The 23,002-nt window shown below is 39.2% G+C and overlaps 1 protein-coding gene across 2 annotated transcripts; it reads left to right on the forward strand.

Moving 5' to 3' along the window:
* Nucleotides 1-531: 531 nt before the first annotated feature.
* LOC133608832 (proline-serine-threonine phosphatase-interacting protein 1-like) lies at nt 532-19,850 on the forward strand. Of its 2 annotated transcripts, XM_061964404.2 has the most exons (15): nt 532-656; nt 984-1,084; nt 5,113-5,187; nt 5,268-5,302; nt 6,916-7,022; nt 7,088-7,150; nt 13,825-13,914; nt 15,066-15,111; nt 16,704-16,783; nt 16,930-17,028; nt 17,116-17,212; nt 18,657-18,744; nt 18,818-18,900; nt 19,143-19,225; nt 19,285-19,850. In XM_061964404.2, the coding sequence occupies exons 1-15, from the start codon at nt 624-626 to the stop codon at nt 19,414-19,416; spliced, it is 1,212 nt and encodes a 403-aa protein (XP_061820388.2). In that variant the 5' UTR covers nt 532-623; the 3' UTR covers nt 19,417-19,850. The 2 variants fall into 2 exon arrangements, with proteins under 2 accessions (XP_061820388.2, XP_061820390.2); XM_061964406.2 differs by lacking the exons at nt 532-656; nt 984-1,084 and adding an exon at nt 3,073-3,144.
* The last annotated feature ends 3,152 nt before the right edge of the window (nt 19,851-23,002 follow it).

Consider the following 23,002-nt stretch of genomic DNA (forward strand, 5'->3'; position numbering starts at 1 on the left):
TACTTAAATTATTTTTTTCCATTTAAATTCACCAACTTAGGTTATTTTGTGCAGATTGATCACATAAAAACTAGATGTAAAACATTTTAATTACAGTTTGTAAATAAACAAAATAGGTAAAAAGCCAAGGGGTGAATAATTTGCAAGGTGCTGTAGACTGGACCCCACTGTGCCTGCATCCGCCTGCTACATTAGCTTGGCCGCTATCTTGCAGCATTCATGACCAATTAGTCAACCATTACATGTCCAGTAAAACACACTAAGTTTACCAACAAATGAACTGGTTCTGTCCAGAGAAATCCAACTATCGGTGTAAAAGGACCCAAAGTGGATGACAGAAACAACAATTAAGACATTGCATCTATTAGAGCAGAGGTCATTGGTTAAAATAACTTGTTTTATAATGTGAGTAGTTTAGCTAGTGTTAATATTTGCACAAAGTGTGTATGCTGAAAACATGTGGTCAGTGACATCATGGCACAGAAGCTCTTCCCTATTCATAATGACTCACTGGTCGTCAGGAAGTTTAGTACCAACCGTGAGTACACAGACCTTAAATTATCTGACTTGGAGCCACAAGTTTGTACATTTTAATTTATTTCATACTTAAGAGACTATAGAAGATGACATGTTTGATGTTCAGAGATGCTTTTTGGGTAAGTCACTTATTGTTTATGTCTAAAGGTATTGGGAATCAAACATTGTAGCCAAACATTTTTTTAAAAAGAAAACTTGTGTATTAACACAACGTCTAATGTATGACAACCTGGCTTGTTTTAGCAGCTAAAAACATGTATCTATTGTATTGTTGGATATTGTATTAAAATGTCACTCATTGTTACTCTAAAGTCAAGTTCTGCATTTTTAAACTCCAACTATGGACGGTGCAGAATTAGCTTGAAGACATGTTGCAATAAATGCTGAGCAATGCTTGTCATTGCAGGGCTTTTATGCAAGTGCTCGTGTCTTCTTTTACGTTGCAGGGGTCAGATTTTACATGCCACGCAGGCTATGAGGCTATGGTGCAACGTTTACGGGATGGAAGACAGATGTGCAAAGATGTGGAAGAACTTTTAAGGATGAGGTACACAATCACAGGAAAAAAAATATAACAAAAGTTGAGGTATTATTCAAACACAACGATCATTATTGTGGTTGTAGTTTGCAGCACTGCACTGCATTTTATGGTTTTTAATATAATACATTGCTACTGTATCGGCTAATCAAAATATTAAAAAGCTGTCACAAAATGTACAAAAATAGACAGTGGGTGCACAATAATTATGCCCATACTTGCCAACCCTCCCGGATTTTCCGGGAGACTCCCGAAATTCAGCGCCTCTCCCGAAAACCTCCCGGGACAAATTTTCTCCCGAAATTCAGGCGGACCTGAGTGACGTGTCGACAGCCTGTTTTCACGTCCGCTTTCCCACAATATAAACAGCGTGCCTGCCCAATCACGTTATAACTGTAGAATGATGGAGGGCGAGTTCTTGGTTTCTTATGTGGGTTTATTGTTAGGCAGTTTCATTAACGTCCTCCCAGCGCGGTAACAACACACAACAACAGCAGTCACGTTTTCGTCTACCGTAAAGCAGTTTGTCTGCTATAAACAGCAATGTTGTGACACTCTTAAACAGGACAATACTGCCATCTCTTGTACATGCATATGTGACAATAACATCTACGGCTTTTAGAGAGTGCAGTGCACAACTGCGCACACAACAAGGAGACGACGCAGAATGCATCATCAGAGAGGGTGTTCAGCATGGTTAGAAAAATAGTGACAGAGAATAGAACAAGGATGGACAATTCAACCCTTAACTCAACAATGAGTATATGAGTGTTTTTTGTGTGTATATGTGTAAATAAATGAACACTGAAATTCAATCAAGTATTTCTCTTATTTATATATATATATATATATATATATATATATATATATATATATATATATATATATATATATATATATATATATATATATTTATATATATATATATATATATATATATATATATATATATATATATATAAATAAGAGAAATACTTGATTGTATATATATATATATATATATATATATATATATATATATATATTGTATATATATAAGAAACACTTGACTTTCAGTGAATTCTAACTACGATATATATATATATATATATATATATATTTATTTTATTTTATATATATATATATATATATATATATATATATTTATATATATATATATATATATATATATAAAATAAAATAAATATATATATATATATATATATATATATATATATATATATATATATATATATATATATCGTAGTTAGAATTCACTGAAAGTCAAGTATTTCTTATATATATACAATATATATATATATATATATATATATATATATATATATATACATATGAAATAATTGAATTGGTGAATTCTAGCTGTAAATATACTCCTCCCCTCTTAACCACACCCCCAACCACGCCCCCCCGACCACGCTCCCATCCCCCACCTCCCGAAATCGGAGGTCTCAAGGTTGGCAAGTATGATTATCCATCCATCCATCCATTTTCTACCGCTTATTCCCTTTGGGGTCGCGGGGGGCGCTGGAGCCTATCTCAGCTACAATCGGGCGGAAGGCGGGGTACACCCTGGACAAGTCGCCACCTCATCGCAGGGCCAACACAGATAGACAGACAACATTCACACTCACATTCACACACTAGGGCCAATTTAGTGTTGCCAATCAACTTATCCCCAGGTGCATGTCTTTGGAAGTGGGAGGAAGCCGGAGTACCCGGAGGGAACCCACGCAGTCACGGGGAGAACATGCAAACTCCACACAGAAAGATCCCGAGCCCGGGATTGAACCCAAGACTACTCAGGACCTTCGTATTGTGAGGCAGATGCACTAACCCCTCTGCCACCGTGAAGCCCTGAGTATGATTATGCCAATAATAATTATTGGGCCAATGTGACTAATTATGACGTCACACAGATAGATCGGATAACATAAAAAAAAGCTCTGATAACTGATTTAAAAAATACACCCCGATGAGGCGAGAATACCCGTTCTGTAGTAAAGATGGCGTGTTTGTCCTCCAAGGAGCCTCCATACTCGAGAAAACTGGTTTGCAATCGCATAATTTAGGTGTGTTAATCCGATTTTTTTTAAAGCCAAACACGATAAGAAATCTTGTTTTGAGCCAAATCATCTGAGAAATCAGACTAATTTAATGCATGGAAACCTACAGACTGCCGAGCTACGCCTAGACAGCTGGTGTCGTGCCAGCGGAGATTCCACGACGATCAAGTCAGTGGCGTGGAGATGTGATTCTGGACTTTTTGAACACTTCACCTCTCGGCGGATTACGTCACAAACGAAGACAAGTGCGCAAGTAGATGACAGCAGTGTGCCGTCATTGCTCAGTAGAGAGGAGCTGGAACTATTAGACTTAGACAAAGTCTATTGATCCCCAAGGGATATTGTTTGAATAATTTTGTTTTGTTTTGTTTAATTAGTTTGATTTAGATTAACGCTGCACTTTGGGTAATTGGGAATTTTACGGTACTAAACATAAAATAATTATTCTTTCTCTTTCAACTCTTCCTGTTGCACATCACTTTAAAAAAACAAAAAAAACACTGCAAACCAGGTGTACAAAGTGCGGCACAGGGGGGCCATTTTTGGCGCAAAGCTTTTAGTAAAGAAATAATTGGTTATTAATGAGAAGGGCCGCAACGAACAACTATTTTGATAGTCGACTGGTCATCAATTATCTTAACGAGTAGTGGACTAATCATATCATGAAGCATAAACCTATTCTAATTTAGCCATCTGCGTTTAAATTCATCATAAGATGTTTTTGGCATGTGCTAATTAACAAAGATGACTAATTCATTCAGAAATATTTATTTGTACTGTAACTCTGCAGCTCATGAGGCTGCTACAAAAACAAAAAACAACTTTTAAACGTTTGTTCATGTAAAAGCGAGGACAGGCAAGTGCACACAAAAATATTTTTTTTAAATTTTTTTAATGAAAACTAAATACAGTTAGAATAGCAAAAATTAAAACTACAAACACCAACGCTATCTAACTTCCTCAAAAAGAAACAAGCATTTTGTAATGATGTGTTTAAAAAGCTGCACACAGGTATATTATTGATTATTAAATAACACCTGGCATGTTCAGCAATATAATAGACTTCATTCATTCTGAACATTTTATCTATCTAATAAATTGCATTGACTCTTTTACATCATGGTGCCTAATTTTCGGGTTTCCATGTCTCAGTGTGTCTGTGTGTGTGATTGACAATTGTGATTGTGCCCTTCTTCTTTGCACTGCTTAACAAGATTGGGATAAATTGTTCCCACGCCTGACGTGTTTTCACCTGCGATATTGTTGGGAGTGGCTACGCTGACTGGCTCATTTTGGAAAAACACGAGTTATGACGTCAACGACTATTGTCGACAAATTGTGGGTGACAAATTTCAATGTCGATATTGACGAATCATTGCACCCTTAAATGAGTTTATTATTACTTATAATACACAATAATATACATCTTATAGATCTTATAGTACAGTATACTGACCTATTTTGGATTAGTTTATGTATTAGTTTGATGCACAAAATGTATAAAAGTGCCCACCCCACATTGTGTTTTGCATTTTGTTCCCTTACTGTACTTAAAATGAACATACAAAGTTTTCCTTCGTGTTATTTTTCAAGTATAGATTGGAAGTGGGTCCTAAATTTTATTCATAATGGTTTTAAAAAGGGTTTTAAAAGTCTTAAATTTGATCTGCTGAAATCTGCAGAGACCCTGACCACAAAATAAGTAGTACAAGTGTGTTTGATTTGTGTCAGATTGATATGGAATACTGAATATATCGGGCAACACCCAAGCCTGCAATATCAGAAGTGAAAAAATTTGCATCGGCACACATGTAATAAATACCTCTCTAAAAGTAGCAATTAAAATATTAACACTGTATATGCTTGATTTTTGTAAAGCTCTTGCATTGGATATCATTAGATTGTACATGTTTGTACTATTGTTTTTTTTTCACTGTCCCATTTCATGATGTTAAATGTGTCTGTAATTCACAGGGCAGCAGCAGAGGAAAAGTATGGCAGGGAAATGGTGACCATTGCCCGTAAAGCTGGAGGACACGCAGAAATAAGGTTGATTGATTTCGGAAACATTTACAAAACATAAAAGTATTTTGAACTGTGACAACTAACTTTAAATATACCGACTGCAGCACTTTGAAAGCTTCCTTCCAACAATTAAAAACACGTAAGTCCACCAAACCAATGAATGCTGTAATTTCTCAAATAGTGGCCTCTAATCCATTAGACGCAGTGCCTCCATTAATCGGCGGGTCTATTGTCCACTTGAAGAAACACATGCAGCCTTACTCTTTTCAAGAAAAACTGAATACCGATAATAACCTTTGTTAGCCACGTTTTCATCAAGCGCTACAGTTCTGTTCTGTTCTCAGACAAAGTAGCGTATAGTTCAAACTTAATCTGTCAGTATATGGAAGCGCTAAAAACTTCATCAAAGACAGCCGGGAGAAGACACTGTCAAAATGGAGCCATGTAAATAAGACTGCCTACAAAACGGCGCATCCTAAGGAGACGGTCACCATGTGGCTTGAAGATGGTCTGTAAAAGATAATCTATGCAAAATGTTGACAAAAAAACCCCAAAATACCATTACATGTTATGTAGACCACAACAAAGTATTTTAAATGTAGGGGGAAAACATAATATGACACATATAAGTAAAAGGTATTGGTATCACTATTGGTATGGCCAGTACTGCCCCTGGCTGTAACAAAATAGTATTGAATCAATGCACAAATGTATTTCCAAAAACTACAGTGATTTATGGTTCCCTTTTCAGATCATATATTCAATAGCACTATCCAGGAATACATTGAAACTTTTACAGTAAATACATGCGATCTGTATCGGCTGATCTCACTTATGGGTGATGGATTTCGGAATTGGCATCATAAAAACCCCGCTCAAGACACCCCAACATGCCACCGTAGAAAATGAGCCTTTGAGGGTAACAAAAGGTCATAGTCCAGTGTTTCAGTCAGAAAAAACTCAAACAACACGGTACTTTGTAAACTAGAAAATTAGAAATGACTTTTCACTGCAGCACCACTGTAATGCACCAGCACTTAAAAGGGTTGCATTAAGGACCATTTTCCAGGATGACGGGGGAAGTAAAACAGATCTGTGAGTAATAACGACATATATTTAAAGTTTCTAGACATAAACAATATTTTTACAGAATTCCTTTGTGTAAATTGTTGCACTACTACACTTACAAATAAGTTAGTTACAAAAATAAATGAAATCTACAGATTAAATGAATACATAATCAATAGATTAATCAATTCATGAAACAATTGTTTGGTGCAGCCCTAATAATATGGTTGCTGAAATGTGTAGGATTTTTATTGTACATAATATAGTATGCTTTATGTAGACTTTATATAAACAAATCAATATGAAAAAATGCTTTCATTACTAGGTCTGTTGTATTTAGTGCATGTGACAATGCAGAAACGGTTACTTCCACCTCGAACTGTAGGAACCAAAAATGACTTAAGAAACTGCTAATATGAGTCAGTTACACATTATATTCCATGCAGACTTCTACTTCTACAATACAAAAGTAGACATTCTCCATTAAACATTCAACACACACAGCAGCAAATGTATACCAATAAACACCTCCACTCAAAAAAACACTTTACTGTTAATCAAACAGGTTTCTGGTACTCAATAAGTGGCCACTTTTTGAGAAAATACACCAGCAAAGCTTGTTTAGTCTCATTTTGCTTCAGAACCTGCTCTGTTACAAACAGTATGTGATCTTTTTGGCTGCAGAAATTGAGAACATGGGGCATTTTCATATCCAAATGTCCGAGGCAATGAAAGAAGAAATGAAAAAGATTGAGGCATTCAGAGAGCGACAAAAAGAGCAGAGAAAAAAGGTTTTTGACCATAACCTATGTGATCTGGCACCGTTATTAATACGCTTCAATGTTTCTCCTCACAGTTTGAAAGCATTATGGAGAAGGTGCAGAAGAAAAAGGTGTCCGTGTTCAAGAAAACAATGGAGGTAATAAGAACACAAAGAGAGTTTATATTCATTCACCATATGTTATGTATCAAAAGATAGCCAATATTTTCCCTCCTAAAAACTCGGTAGTCAAATATTTGATGTGAAGTCGTTGGATCCTTAACCTTTAAAAGTCTTAGTGGCCACATGCGTGGACAGCACCTTTTAGCTCTTATTTCCAAAATTGTGTACACTACTGAATTGGGGTCTCATGGCCCTTACGTGGACACTTATACTGCCATATGGTGGTGTCAGAAGAGTATAACATACAATGGAATTTCAAAAATAAGAATTAGCATGTCACTAAACATGAAGTAAACGTTTGTTACTTATGGACTAAGTACATCGTATAAAAAGATGATTCTTAGTTTTTATTCTAATTAGGGTCCAATAAGACCAAATAGCAAAGAGAAATAATAAATGTATATTGTACAGTATTTTGTATTTCTACAGTGTTTTGTATATTGTAAAGGATTGCTTATTATTTTTATTGGACAGTAGTCTGTTTATTTCAATTGTTAGTTTGTTTCTTTATTACCTCTTGTGTAATTTATTTTTACCCCATTTTTGTTCCCACTAACGCACTTTAAGTTGGAGTCCTTAATCTCGTTATATGCAAATATAATGACAATAAAGTCCATTCTATTCTTCCATCCATCCATCCATCTTCTTCCGCTTATCCGAGGTCGGGTCGCGGGGGCAGCAGCCTAAGCAGGGAAGCCCAGACTTCCCTCTCCCCAGCCACTTCGTCCAGCTCTTCCTGTGGGACCCCGAGGCGTTCCCAGGCCAGCCGGGAGACATAGTCTTCCCAACGTGTCCTGGGTCTTCCCCGCGGCCTCCTACCGGTCGGACGTGCCCTAAACACCTCCCTAGGGAGGCGTTCGGGTGGCATCCTGACCAGATGCCCGAACCACCTCATCTGGCTCCTCTCGATGTGGAGGAGCAGCGGCTTTACTTTGAGCTCCTCCCGGATGGCAGAGCTTCTCACCCTATCTCTAAGGGAGAGCCCCGCCACCCGGCGGAGGAAACTCATTTCGGCCGCTTGTACCCGTGATCTTGTCCTTTCGGTCATAACCCAAAGCTCATGACCATAGGTGAGGATGGAACGTAGATCCCAGAAATAGGAGAGCCCACCACAGACTCCCCAGGCACTGCTTCCTCATAGGAAGACGTGTTGGTGGGATTGAGGAGGTCTTCGAAGTATTCCCTCCACCGATCCACAACATCCGCAGTCGAGGTCAGCAGAACACCATCCTCGCCATACACGGTGTTGATAGTGCACTGCTTTCCCTTCCTGAGGCGGTGGATGGTGGTCCAGAATTGCTTCGAAGCCGTCCGGAAGTCGTTTTCCATGGCCTCACCGAACTCCTCCCATGTCCGAGTTTTTGCCTCTGCGACCGCTGAAGCCGCACACCGCTTGGCCTGTCGGTACTTGTCCGCTGCCTCAGGAGTCCTATGAGCCAAAAGAACCCGATAGGACTCCTTCTTCAGCTTGACGGCATCCCTCACCGCCGGTGTCCACCAACGGGTTCTAGGATTACCGCCACGACAAGCACCAACTACCTTGCGGCCACAGCTACAATCAGCCGCCTCGACAATAGAGGCGCGGAACATGGTCCATTCGGACTCAATGTCCAGCACCTCCCTCGTGACATGTTCAAAGTTCTTCCGGAGGTGGGAATTGAAACTCTCTCTGACAGGAGACTCTGCCAGATGTTCCCAGCAAACCCTCACAATACGTTTGGGCCTGCCAGGTCTGTCCGGCATCCTCCCCCACCATCGCAGCCAACTCACCACCAGGTGGTGATCGGTAGAAAGCTCCGCCCCTCTCTTCACCCGAGTGTCCAAAACATGAGGCCGCAAATCCGATGACACAACTACAAAGTCGATCATGGAACTGCGGCCTAGGGTGTCCTGGTGCCAAGTGCACATATGGACACCCTTATGTTTGAACATGGTGTTCGTTATGGACAATCTGTGACGGGCACAAAAGTCCAATAACATAACACCGCTCGGGTTCAGATCCGGGCAGCCATTCTTCCCAATCACGCCTCTCCAGGTTTCACTGTCGCTGCCAACATGAGCATTGAAGTCCCCCAGTAGAACGAGGGAATCACCCGGGGGAGCACTCTCAAGTACTCCCTCGAGTGAATCCAAAAAGGGTGGGTACTCTGAGCTGCGGTTTGGCGCGTAAGCGCAAACCACAGTCAGGACCCGTTCCCCCACCCGAAGGCGGAGGGAAGCTACCCTCTCGTCCACCGGGTTGAACTCCAACGTACAGGCTCTGAGCCGGGGGGAAACAAGAATTGCCACCCCAGCCCGTCGCCTTTCACTGCTGGCAACGCCAGAGTGGAAGAGAGTCCAGCCCCTCTCGAGAGAACTGGTTCCAGAGCCCTTGCTGTGCGTCGAAGTGAGTCCGACTATATCTAGCCGGAACTTCTCCACCTCGCGCACTAGCTCAGGCTCCTTCCCCCCCAACGAGGTGACGTTCCACGTCCCAAGTGCTAGCTTCTGTAGCCGAGGATCGGACCGCCAAGTGCTCTGCCCTCGGCTTCCGCCCAGCTCACATCGCACCCGACCTCTATGACCCCTACTATGGGTGGTGAGCCCATTGGAGGGGGGACCCACGTTGCCTCTTCGGGCTGTGCCCGGCCGGGCCCCATGGGGACAGGCCCGGCCACCAGGCGCTCGCCATCGTGCCCCACCTCCGGGCCTGGCTCCAGAGGGGGGCCCCGGTGACCCGCGTCCGGGCAAGGGAAATCTGGGTTCCTTGCTTGTTTTCTTCATAGAGGTCTTCGAGCTGCTCTTTGTCTGATCCCTCACCTAGGACCAGTTTGTCTTGGGAGACCCTACCAGGGGGCATAAATCCCCCGGACAACATAGCTCCTAGGATCATTGGGACACGCAAACTCCTCTACCACGTTAAGGTGGCAGCTCAGAGAGGAGCCATTCTATTCTAAATTTAAAAAAAGCATGTAAACAAACAGCTTGGGCCTTAAGAGGTTAAATAGGTCAATAATTCACAATAACTGCTTGTGCATTGACCTTTTTTAATAAATAACATAAGACCCTTAGATACTTGAGAGTGCCACTCATAAAAGTTATTAAAAGTAAGTCATATATTAATTATTTTTCTTACTTTGAATGCTTAAATCTCTAGATCAACTTTAGATCTATCCGTTGATATTAGGTTGTTGTTAATCTTTTATGTTTTTGTATTTTGTCTGGCCTTTTTGTCAAATATATATATTTTTGTCTTATAGAGCAAACCATTAACATTATCAATGTAATAATAACAATAGAACAATACCAATAGAAAAAAATAACAAGGAGGTAACACACAGACTCTGTGTCTATGGATGTTCTCATTCATCAGGGTCTTTTTCTCATTCAACGGATCAGTTGTCTTAGAAGACATTTGGCCTGTCATCCGAGTAGTTTTCATCAGTTAATGCTCATAAACTGACCTTGGACAGATCAAGTCTGAGCGCTTGGTGCCAAGGTCCTAAATATTTATTCTCAAACAACTATGCACAGAAATGAATGCTTTTGTTCTTTTGTACTGTAAAAAAGAATGTGTTCAATTCGATTATAACCATAGAATTGAATCATTCATACACCGTATCAAATAATATTGAATCGTACATTCACTAAATCGAATCGCATTGTTCTGTTTTATAAATAAACATTTTTTGAATCGCATCGTAACCCATATATCGAAATGTGAATCGTATCGTCCATCACAAAGAGATTTACATCCCTTGAAGAGATAATGGAAATGTAATAATTTAGCACACACAGTGTGATTTATCAAGACTGAAACTGTTCTGTGGTCGCTGTTTTGGGTTATATATAGTACATCTAGAAAAAACGTGCAAACTGGCAGTTGTGCAGAAATAGCTGTGAGATTTGTGAGCCGTACAGCTATGCTCTACATATGCTTGTCAACATATATGGACTGTGAAAAAATATATTACATATTGTCTATTCAGCAATATAATTTAATAATTGTATAGCTGCTGGATGACTTAAGGGGCTGATTAAAACAAATTAAACTGATGCGTTTAGGTGTCTGTTGCCGTTGTTTTTTTTTAAATGACGTTTGTTTATTCCTACATATTAAAACATCTTCTTGCAATATACATTTTTTTGCGTCTGGAACGTTCCAACACACGTTTGCAGTCAGTGCCAGCATATCCCAGGTCGCACTTTCAGAGCACTAAAAAACGTCGGTTCCATTGGAGATGTGTTGCAAGACTGCTTTTATAGTTTGCGCACGCTGTTTAGCGTGTGGTATTTGGATGTTAGTAGAGAATGTTGTCTGTCTATCTGTGTTGGCCCTGCGATGAGGTGGCCACTTGTCCAGGGTGTACCCCGCCTTCCGCCCGAATGCAGCTGAGATAGGCTCCAGCACCCCCTGCGACTCCGTAAGGGACAAGCGGTAGAAAAATGGATGGATGGATAGATCAGGAATCAGATCTGGAATTTAATTGGAGTACATTTAGGTTCGAGACATGACTGTAATCAACATATATTGTTGTATCTTATCTATTTAAAGATATCTGTAAAATATTTTTAAGTGACTTAGGCTGTCAAAAATTGGACAAGACTGCTGTCAGTCAAATTCATTTTCGTAAATACTTTGTCACTGTACTTAAAAATATTGCTTACATATCTTCATGGCGATGGTGGCGTTTAACCAGCTTTCCCACTGTTAGCTAGCAATACTAACTTTTACCTAAAGATCACACACACATAGACTGACCATACCTCCTCTTTTCCCCGGACATGTCCTGTTTTGCGGGGCTGTCCGGGCTGTCCTGGCGGAGTTTCTTAAATACCTCAAATGTCCGGCATTTTGAGTCAGGGTTGCGTGTCGTTTCAATGTACGTTCAGGGTTAAGAAGGGGTTAAAAACAAAACAAATTGTGAAGGTGTGCGCACGCAGCAGCATTCGTGAGGGAGGGGCAGTGACAGAGAGAGCGAGAGAGTTATGATAAACGCGCATGCGTCGCCAGGCTCTGCTTTTTAGCGATAGATTTATCAGATTTAATTTTTTATTATCTATAGCATGGGTGTCAAAAGTGTGCTCCGGAGGCCATTTGCGGCCCACAGCTAATGTTTTAAAGGCCCACGGCACATTCTAAAAATACTATTAAAATAAACAAAAACATAACAAAAGTGAAAGAAAAAAGCTTAAAGGTGAAATGTAATTTAGAAAAAGTTGCAATGTTGACTAATAAAACAAAGCTGTTTTTTTTCTTTCAAACTGTCATTGCTCAAAACATAATATTGAATCAAAATCAATGTTATCATGAATTATTGACCTATTCAAGGTTCCGATTACTTCACATCAAATATTCCACTTTGAAAAGTATTTTTGGTGGAAGATTTTGCATATTTTGTGTGTTTGCCATTAAAAACATAGTTTTGTTTGACAAAAAAGGGCGGAAAACAAACAAAAAAACAACTAAAACTAAAACATTTTGAAATGAGGGATAGATCTGAAGTTGATGTAGACTCCAGAGATTTAAGCGTTCAATATAAAATGTATGTATGCCCTGGCACACCATTATCATCATTTCATGATTGAAGCAAAACACGTTTTACACTTTTATACTGAAATAAATACACCTCCAACTCATTAAATAAAAACATAGAAAAAACTACCAGCAGTGGTAAAGTTTAGATCCATGAAGGAAAGAAGAAAGTGAATAAATGTTTACAACGGAATACATTTAAATATGTATAAAAATGTGTTTTCTTTTTTAATTATTTTTTTAATGAATTAAGTAACGTTTATGACAGCCTTTTTCCAAACCACAATATAGAATGTGAGATATAACAGGATAATGCATACGTTTATAAAAAAAATTCAAAACGCTTACAAAAAAAGTTGGACCCCAAAAATTTACTGTGGGACCCCGTTTTGAAAATTCCTAGCGCCAACAACACCGCTGTCAACAGAGGAGAAAAAATGCTTTATTTAAATAAATATATTATTTATAAAGCAAGTTCGAGTATCATTGGCAAATGGCGTGCTGCCCGCTTTGGCACGCATATATGTGTCCTCTTTTTGGGATTTCAGAATATGGTCAGCCTAAACAGACATTAGATTCACAACAGAAGATAAAGACAGAAATTGTACTATAATTGTCAGAGTATTCCACCAACACCCGAAACGTTTATCATGAACAACATTTTATCATGAACATATTTTCTTACCTTAACATTAATATTTTGGGACGATCGAACTTCCAATTGGACTGATGTACACGCTACTAAGTAATGTGTCTATTTTCAAACAGGCATAACTCGGCCAGAACGGAAACTATAAGGATACCATTTCCGGTTCGCGCGTAAACATAAAAATAACAGCACCACTTCATGAAATTGTGATAACATTTAACGACATTCATAAATACTACATTATATTAATGTTGTTCTATATCTGAATTTAATTAAACAAAAAAACGACACAAATAAGTTACTTGTTTTTACTGACTGCTCCATTTTTATGTAATAAATTTAGTACAATTTAAGGTCTAGCTGAATACCTTAAATTACAAATTTGTAATGTATTCAGAATCATTGCTTCCATGGTGTTTCCCACTATCTAAAATAAAGGCTAAATATGTATGCATTTTTCTCCTGGTCCTTTCCTTCTTTTTACAGTCAAAGAAGAACTATGAGGTGCGATGCAAGGAGGCGGATGAGGCTCAGCATACAACAAAGACAGCCATTGCAGCCAAACAAGAAGAAAAGGTACAATGAGTGTAAAATTATTTTAATCAAAAGTTAACCAAAACAACTTTTCTTCAGATAAAAAGAATAAAATTCTCAATGTAGGGATGTATGTATTTTATTGGAGACTCAATATATTTCTAAACACAAATATTAACTTTTAAACAATAGTTAATCATTTTACCTCAAATAATATAATTTTAAAGGTAAACTTGCTTGTAATGGGTGAATATTTCTCACTGCAGTTGCCGCGGCAACCTCTGATTAGATGCTTTTGTGGTATATAATATGCTAAACATATGTTGACCCTAAACAAGGTAATTTGACTAAAGTTCCTTGAAAATGAACGCTTAATTAATCTATTAGTTACTATTATTTAACTATTTTTAATGGGAAAATGTCCCTCTGAATGTTCTAAACCCCGCCTTCCGCCCGATTGTAGCTGAGATAAGCTCCAGCGCCCCCCGCTACCCCAAAGGGAATAAACGGTAGAAAATGGATGGATGGATTCAATCAACAGTGCCTCTGCTGGTTGTAGCAAAGTAGTGCACACCGTTTTGACATAACTATCAAATTAACTAACTTCAAATAACACTTTTCATACACAGGCAAGTGGCAGACACAAAAAAGAGAAGAAAACACATACATACAAGCACACACAGCACTACTGGCAAAAACAAAACAAAAAATGGCATTGCACTGAGGATTGAGGAAAACCGCCCTTTTTGAGGCATCCACACTGGAGAATAACTAAAATTAACACAATCTAAAAATAGTATGAAACATATGATAAAATATATGTAAAAATACAATATAAACAAGATAATAATAGATTAACAAAACAATAACATTGAGAGAAAACTAGTGTTAATAATAGCAATAAAAAAAATACAAAATAACACTCAAAATTAAAAAAACAAAATAGTTGAACATGATCCATAAAAAGCCTGTTTAAAAAGTTATGTTTTTAATCTTTTTTTAAATATCATAATATCAATTAATCAGTAATCAGTCATAGACAATTGATGAAACTATCGATTGATTATGTCCATCCATAATTAGCAGTAGTTTTACGGTTCAGATGGCAAAAAACACACTTTATAAGCAAGAAAGAAGATACTTTACATGTCATAAAATCTATTTTCAGTGGAATGTGAACATGTATTTGACAGGTGTGCCACAGGGCCAAACAATGCAGACGGGCAGCGTGTGAAGCAGGTTAGATCCAGTGTTATATTGCAATTACTGTTGTATGTACAGTACATGTACCAAACCCAAAACCAGTGAAGTTGGTACGTTGTGTAAATCGTAAATAAAAACAGAATACAATGATTTGCAAATCCTTTTCAACCTATATTCAATTGAATAGACTGCAAAGACAAGACACTTAACGTTCGAACTGGTAAACTTTGTTATTTTTTGCAAAAATTAGCTCATTTGGAATGTAATGTCTACAACATGTTTCAAAAAAGCTGGCACAAGTGGCAAAAAAGACTGAGTAGTTGAGGAATGCTCATCAAACACTTATTTGGAACATCTCACAGGTGAACAGGCCAATTGGGATGAGGTGGGGGCCATGATTGGGTATAAAAGCAATGAAATGCTCAGTCATTCACAAACAAGGATGGGGCGAGGGTTACCACTTTGTGAACAAATGCGTGAGCAAATTGTCGAACAGTTTAATAACAACAATTCTCAACGAGCTATTGCAAGGTATTTAGGGATTTCATCATTTACGGTCCGTAATATCATCAAAAGGTTCAGCGAATCTGGAATCACTGCACGTAAGCGATGATATTACGGACCTTCGATCCCTCAGGTGGTACTGCATCAAAAACCGACATCAGTATGTAAAGGACATCACCACATGGGCTCAGGAACACTTCAGAATACCACTGTCAGTAACTACGGTTTGTTGCTACATCTGTAAGTGCAAGTTAAAACTCTAATATGCAAAGCGAAAGCCATTTATCAACAACACCCAGAAACGCTTCGCTGGGCCCGAGCTCATCTAAGACGAACTGATGCAAAGTGGAAAAGAGTTCTGTGGTCTGACGAGTCCACATTTCAAATTGTTTTTGGAAACTGTGGACCCCGTGTTTTCCGGAACAAAGAGGAAAAAACCATCTGAAATGTTATTGGCGCAAAGTTCAAAAGCCAGCATCTGTGATGGTATGGGGGTGTATTAGTGCCCAAGACATGGGTAACTTACACATCTGAGAAAGCACCATTAATGCTGAAAGGTACATACAGGTTTTGGAGCAACATATGTTGCCATCCAAGCAACGTTATCATGTATGCCCCTGCTTATTACAGCAAGACAATACCAAGCCACATGTTACAACAGCGTGGCTTCATAGTAAAAGAGTGCAGGTACTAGACTGGCCTGCCTGTAGTCCAGACCTGTCTCCCATTGAAAATGTGTGGCGCAATATGAACGGAGACCCTGGACTGTTGAACAACTTAAGCTGTACATCAAGCAAGAATGGGAAATAATTCCCCCTGAAAAGCTTCAAAAATTGGTCTCTTTAGTTCCCAAACGTTTACTGAGTGTTGTTAAAAGGAAAAGGCCATGTAACACAGTGGTAAAAATGTCCCTGTGCCAACTTTTTTGCAATGTGTTGCTGCCATTAAATTCTTAGTTAATGATCATTTGCAAAAAAAAATTACATTTCACAGTTCGAACATTGAATATAAGTTGAAAAGGATTTGCAAATCATTGTATTCTGTTTTTATTTACGAATTACACAACGTGCCAACTTCACTGGTTTTGGGTTTTGTATCTAAATGACCTCCTGACCTTTTGGCAGAGAGGTCGTACTTGACCAACATCACCCTGCTGGAAAGCATTCGCCAGGACTGGGAGGAAACACACAGAAGCACGTGTGAGGTAACTCAACTCTTACATAAAGTCGTAAGAAAACACACCACTTCCCCTTAATGGTCACGATTCCGACTTCAGGAAGGGAAATACAAGTCATGTGCAGTCAGTCAGCTACAAGTGGAACAAAACCTTTTTATGCTGATTTGTTGCAGGTGTTCCAGCAGCTGGAGGCCGATCGCATCGACGTGCTCAGGTGTAGCCTGTGGGACCACTGCAATCACATCTCTATGCAGTGTGTCAAAGACGACGAGGCAAGCTCGCATTCCCTTTGTTTGGGTAGAAGTGTGTGTTGAGAGCCATGTAGAGTTCTAATGGATGGTCTACCTGTGTCAAACCAGTTCTATGAGGAGGTGAGGAAGCACCTGGAGCACTGTGACATCACCGCTATCAACAATTGTTTCATTGAGATGAAAAGGACGGGTTTGCATCCACCAGGTGAACAAGCGTCATATCGTACATAAACAAAACTGAGCAATGTGGCAGAAAACTGTATCACCACTTAAGGGTTTTACAATATCGATAATTATTGATATTTTTTATGACCTATCAAAATAAGGGCAAGAGAAAACATATTAAATGTAAACGTTTTTGTTTCAAATGTAACCTTCCTCTGACTAAAATCTTCTCAGCTATCAAGGCAGAAAGGAAAGGAAATGTCAGCACAAGCATGGAGAACAATCAATCAATGTAAACAAAACTCTAAAATTATATTATATTATTGCAAGTTTGTCCTTAAATAAAATAGTGAACAAGACAAGACAACTTGTCTTTTATTATTAAGTAAGCAAACCAAGGCTCCTAATTTAGCTGCTGACATATGCAGTAACATATTGTGCCATTTCCCTTCTATTATTTTGTCAAAATTATTACGGACAAGTGGTAGAAAATGAATTATTAATTTACTTGTTAATTTACTGTTAATATCTGCTTACTTTCTCTTTTAACATGTTCTATCTACACTTCTGTTAATATGTAATAATCACTTATTCTTCTGTTGTTTGGATGCTTTACATTAGTTTTGGATGATACCACACATTTGGGTATCAATCCGATACCAAGTAGTTACAGGATCATACATTTTGTCATAGTCAAAGTCCTCATGTGTCCAGGGACATATTTCCTGAGTTTATAAACATAATATAATCTTTTATTAAACGAAAGAAGATGTTGTAATGCCAAAAAATATCGACGTAATCATAGTAGTATCGACTAGATACGCTCCTGTACTTGGTATCATTACAGTGGATGTTAGGTGTAGATCCACCAATGGCGTTTGTTTACATTTTGTTGCCGGTGAGCTACGGTGTGTAGTGAAGCATGTTTAGCTATTCCTCGTCCTGCAGGGATGATACTTGTAAGAAACGTACTTTATCTGTCGCCATGGAGACAAGGATTAGTGATTTAGAAGTAGCTACAACACTGCAGACTGCGGCTGGACTTTAGCCGCGAGCTAACTTCTCCTTCATCGTTAGTTTTTAGGCTACCGGTAAATGCGTCTGTTCTCCCTTTTCTGTCTACACACATTGTCTGCTTGTAAGTACTACGTGTGTGTGCACTACAGAACATGCTCCTCTGCTCGTAAACCAGCAATGACCCGATGTGACGACGACGGGGGCGAAGGGGGGTGGGTGACCGGTACTTTTTAGAGGCGGTATAGTACCGAATATGATTAATTAGTATCGCGGTACTATACTAATACCGGTATACCGTACAACCCTAGTCACAACATAACCTTATACAACCGTGACTTCAAATGTGAAAAACGTTATTCCTTGCTCAGCACGCACCTTCATCCAGATCTGCACTGAAATATATGTTACCGAGGATTCAATGATGTATTTATAGTAGTTAAATCCTGCTAACCAGCATTTCCTTACAGAGCCTGTTGAATTTGAGAGCTATTACCAGAGGGCGACGTCTGCAGATGGAACTGGCCAAGCCCGCCCAGCACAAGGCGTCCTGAGGAGGTGTGTCCCAGACAAACTAGACCGATCCATTGTCAACATATTGAATCTTGTTTTGTCTTCTTAACTATTCCAGGTGCTCTGATCCTCTACTGGGAGCTTCTGTAGGAAGAAACGGGCCTAAAAGACAACTTTCAATAATGCCATGTAGTGGAGAAAGTAAGTCATCCATCCATCCATTTTCTACCGCTTGTCCCTTCCGGGGTCACGGGGGATGCTGGAGCCTATCTCAGCTGCATTCGGGCGGAAGGCGGGGTACACCCTGGACAAGTCGCCACCTCATCGCAGGGCCAACACAGATAGACAGACAACATTCACACCAACATTCACATGTGCTATATAAATGCACATTATGGATTAACTAGCAGTCGAATACTAAAACTGATCATTTTTTTCTTCAGCTGAGACATCGGATGGGTCATACACATCACTGCCAACCCTGGATGAGGACACCTACTTCGTGCTTTATAACTACACCGCACAGGTAATGACTGCAAGTAATATTTAAGAACCTTGTTTCACTATCTGACATGGAATACTCAGGTGGAAGACGAACTGACCGTCCGCAGAGGTGATGTGGTCCAGGTCCTGGAGAGAGGAGAGGACGGCTGGTGGACGGTGGTAGGACACGGGCAGAGGGGAATCGTGCCTGGAAACTATCTGGGAAAACTGTGAATAAACTTTTAGAGAAGGTTAAGTGAAACCCAAACATGGGAAACAAGAAAACATACGAGTCAGACATACTGTAAGAAAATATCGTTTATTGTTCATAACCACTTGTCCCCTTTAAAAGGAACAATATGCTGTCCTTTTACTTTGAAATTAAATAATTTCGATGTTACTTTAGTAGCGATGGCGGACCAGCCAGAAAACCGGCCATGTTGAGTTAGCGTTAGTATTGGTGCTAATGTTATTGTTCCAGAGTAGTGTGCGGCCTTTGTACAGTATTTACTGCACACAAAGACGGTCAGACAATGTTTAACCCTCTGGGGACATTCAAGTTTAATTATTTCCGAAGCCAAAAGTTTTTCAGGACTGTAAAAAAGTGTTTTTTTTTGTTGTTTTTTACTTTTTTTGCTCAAATTTTTCAATAAACATCAGTCCAAACAGTGGCGGGCTGTGCGTTTCTCACCTAGGCCTTCAGTGATGTCCTACTTAGTCCGACTTCACTTCATTTTATCTTCGTGGTTATTGTGCCGGTGACTTTTCTGTGGCTTTCTTTGGCTCGTATGGTTCCGGTGCCACTTCCTGTTTTCGCAACTTGTGATTGGATACTCACTTAAGACTCCCAAGTGAGTATCCAATCACAGCGTTAGGCCAGCTAGGTCCTACTGACTACAACTCGTGATCTGATTGGCTATCGCAATTGTCTATCAACTCTATGTGTCCATTCACGGACAGTGCAAATCTGCCCGAAGGCCTCGGGAAGATTTGGTACAGCATGGCAACATAAGCTAGCTGAATTCTGATTGGATACAAACTCTAACCTAAAAACAACAGCACTCGAAATAGCATAATATGACATGAAGAGAATATGAATACTTTTAGATATTTAGGGAAAATAAATTAAAAATTACTTTTATCTTTAATTATGATCATGATTGCTGGTTATGTTAGGCCAGCAGAGAAGGCCTTGACACCTCTGAGTCCAAATGTGTCATGGATGTTCTCATTCATCCGGGTCATTGTATTCCCAGGACAATCGATGGCAACTGGATTGTTTGGTTAACCTTTTGTCTCTCATCAGTTTGTGCAGTTCACTAGATTTGACCAACTTAAGTCTAGACGTCTTCGAAGACCAACCAAACAGTTCAGTCCTAAACAAAATTATCAAACATATAATTTTTTGAAAAGTTGTTTATGATGTTATGCAAATGTATACTAACTGACAACTGTGACATAATTTGATCAAAAAGCATTCAAAGGGTTAAAATGAAAATGTAAAACAGTACATGTTTTGTAGGGCTTCTCCAAAAAATCAATTCATGTCCAAATTTTCACCTCGTTATGTAATAACGCCACATTTTTTAATAATCGGCTGTATTTTGTAATACATTTTTGGACGCATTTTAAATTGATCCTTTAATTAGAAAAACTATCACGTTAAATGTTTAAAAAACATGAAATTTGTCGATTTTTGTTTCTTTCTGTTTCAAATTTGTATTAGTGCGTTTTGTTCTTACTATCATGTAAAGTAATCTTTTGTTCCTCGCTGTTAATTTGTTGCGGACATGACCTAGATCAGAGGTCGGCAACCTTTACCAGTCAAAGAGCCATTTTGACCAGTTTCACAAATTATAGAAAACAATGAGAGCAGCAAAAAAAAATTTACATTTTTAAATGAAATAACACTGCATACAAAGTATTTTTTTTTGCTTTGTGCTATGTATAAACCAGGGATCTCAGACACACTGCCCATACCTTTATATGGAATTTGAAAGCTGGTGCGTCACACGGGTTCAAAATGAATGGCGCTTGTCATCGTCATGCGTGCCATGATAATACAGCATATAACACCCACTACAATCAGCGTGCCTGATCAACCACATGTTGATTGAGGCTTCCGCTTGCTCACCTTGGTGACAGCAAGGCATACTTGGTCAACAACCACACAGGTTACACTGACGGTGGCGGTATAAAAAAAACTTTAACACTCTTACTAATAATGCGCCACACTGTGAACCCACACCAAACAAGAATGACAAACACATTTCGGGAGAACATCTGCACCGTAACACAACATAAACACAACAGGACAAATACCCAGAATCCCATGCAGCCCTAACTCTTCCGGGATACATTATACACCACCGCTACCAAACCCCGCCCACCTCAACCGACGCACAGAGAGAGGGGGCGGGGGGTTGATGTGTGAGGGAGCAGGGTTGGGGTGGGGGCGGGGTTTGGTGGTAGCAGGGGTGTATAATGTAGCCCGGAAGAGTCAGGGCTGCATGGGATTCTGGGTGTTTGTTATGTTGTGTTTATGTTGTGTTACGGTGCAGATGTTCTCCTGAAATGTGTTTGTCATTCTTGTTTGGTTTTGGTTCAAAGTGTGGCGCATTATTAGTAAGAGTGTTAAAGTTGTGTTATATGGTCACCGTCAGTGTAACCTGTGTGGCTGTTGAGCAAGTATGCCTTGCTGTCACATACGTGTGCAAACAGAAGATGTATAGCGTATAACAAGTGTTAGGCTGGTACGCTGTTAATACAGAATGTAGAGGGCGCCAAATGTAGTACAATCATGGCACGCCCTTGTTATAGCTGTAAGGGTGAAAATCGGTGAATAATAATCCCGGAAGTTTTCTGCGAGAGGCAATGAAATCCGGAAATTACACGGGTACATTGGGGGGTACTGCAAGTAAGCTGCTGAGCCGCATCAGAGTGATCAAAGAGCCGCATGCGGCTCCGGAGCCGCGGGTTGCCGACCCCTGACCTAGATAAATGAATTTCCGCGGAGTACAAATTATTAATTATAAATTGGATTCTTTTTATAGCTGGAGCTTTTAAAAAAAACTGTTTACTACCTCCTGAACACATTTTTCAACATAATGAGAGCCTCCCAGACACTAACTAACACCCTTTACACTTCTGATCTAATATAGTAATACTGAGCCAATCAGTGTCCACAATACTGAACAGCATGCTCTGATTGGTTTGGTCTCATGTAGGTGGCCAATACTGCTGTAGTATTCATAATTTTAGTTTATTTAGCCACGTTTATGCTCGAAAATGCTTAACTCAGGACGAAAATTATTATAATATACTTAAAAAATTCTGCAACGTAGTGAAAACGCAATAATTGAAGCGCAATGTGGGGAGGGACGGCTGTATAGTACAGTATTAGCATCCGTGAGTATTCTAACATTTTAGTGCGCATCTCACTTCTTACGTCAGTAATACTTCATTAGTGTAACTTTTGCTTGCACATTGCACATTATAATCAATCAGTCAATGATGTATTACATAATGCACCAAATTCATCCATCTTCTACCGCTTATTCCCTTTGGGGTCGCGGGGGGCGCTGGAGCCTATCTCAAATTGATAGCTTTTAAAGAAAAAAAAAACAAGTGCAGTAAGCCATGCATAATGTAAGACGTTACCACCAAATGTGTCAAAGCTCATTATAAAATGCATTAAAGAATTGTATTACAAAATGCAGCGTTATTGCATAATGAGGTAAAAAGTACTACATTATTACATACAGTAATGCACCATTATTACATATTGTGTTGTTATTCACCTCACATTTTTAAAACCCTT

Source organism: Nerophis lumbriciformis, linkage group LG06 (assembly GCF_033978685.3).
Source record: "Nerophis lumbriciformis linkage group LG06, RoL_Nlum_v2.1, whole genome shotgun sequence".
NCBI classification, from domain to species: Eukaryota; Metazoa; Chordata; class Actinopteri; order Syngnathiformes; family Syngnathidae; genus Nerophis; species Nerophis lumbriciformis.

Coding starts and splice junctions, on each gene's coding strand:
- LOC133608832 (XM_061964404.2), top strand. CDS start 624: ATGACATGTTTGATGTTCAGAGATGCTTTTTGG. Junction 15,112..16,703: donor ACGGGCAGCGTGTGAAGCAG/GTTAGATCCAGT, acceptor ACCTTTTGGCAG/AGAGGTCGTACTTGACCAAC. Junction 16,784..16,929: donor CACACAGAAGCACGTGTGAG/GTAACTCAACTC, acceptor GATTTGTTGCAG/GTGTTCCAGCAGCTGGAGGC.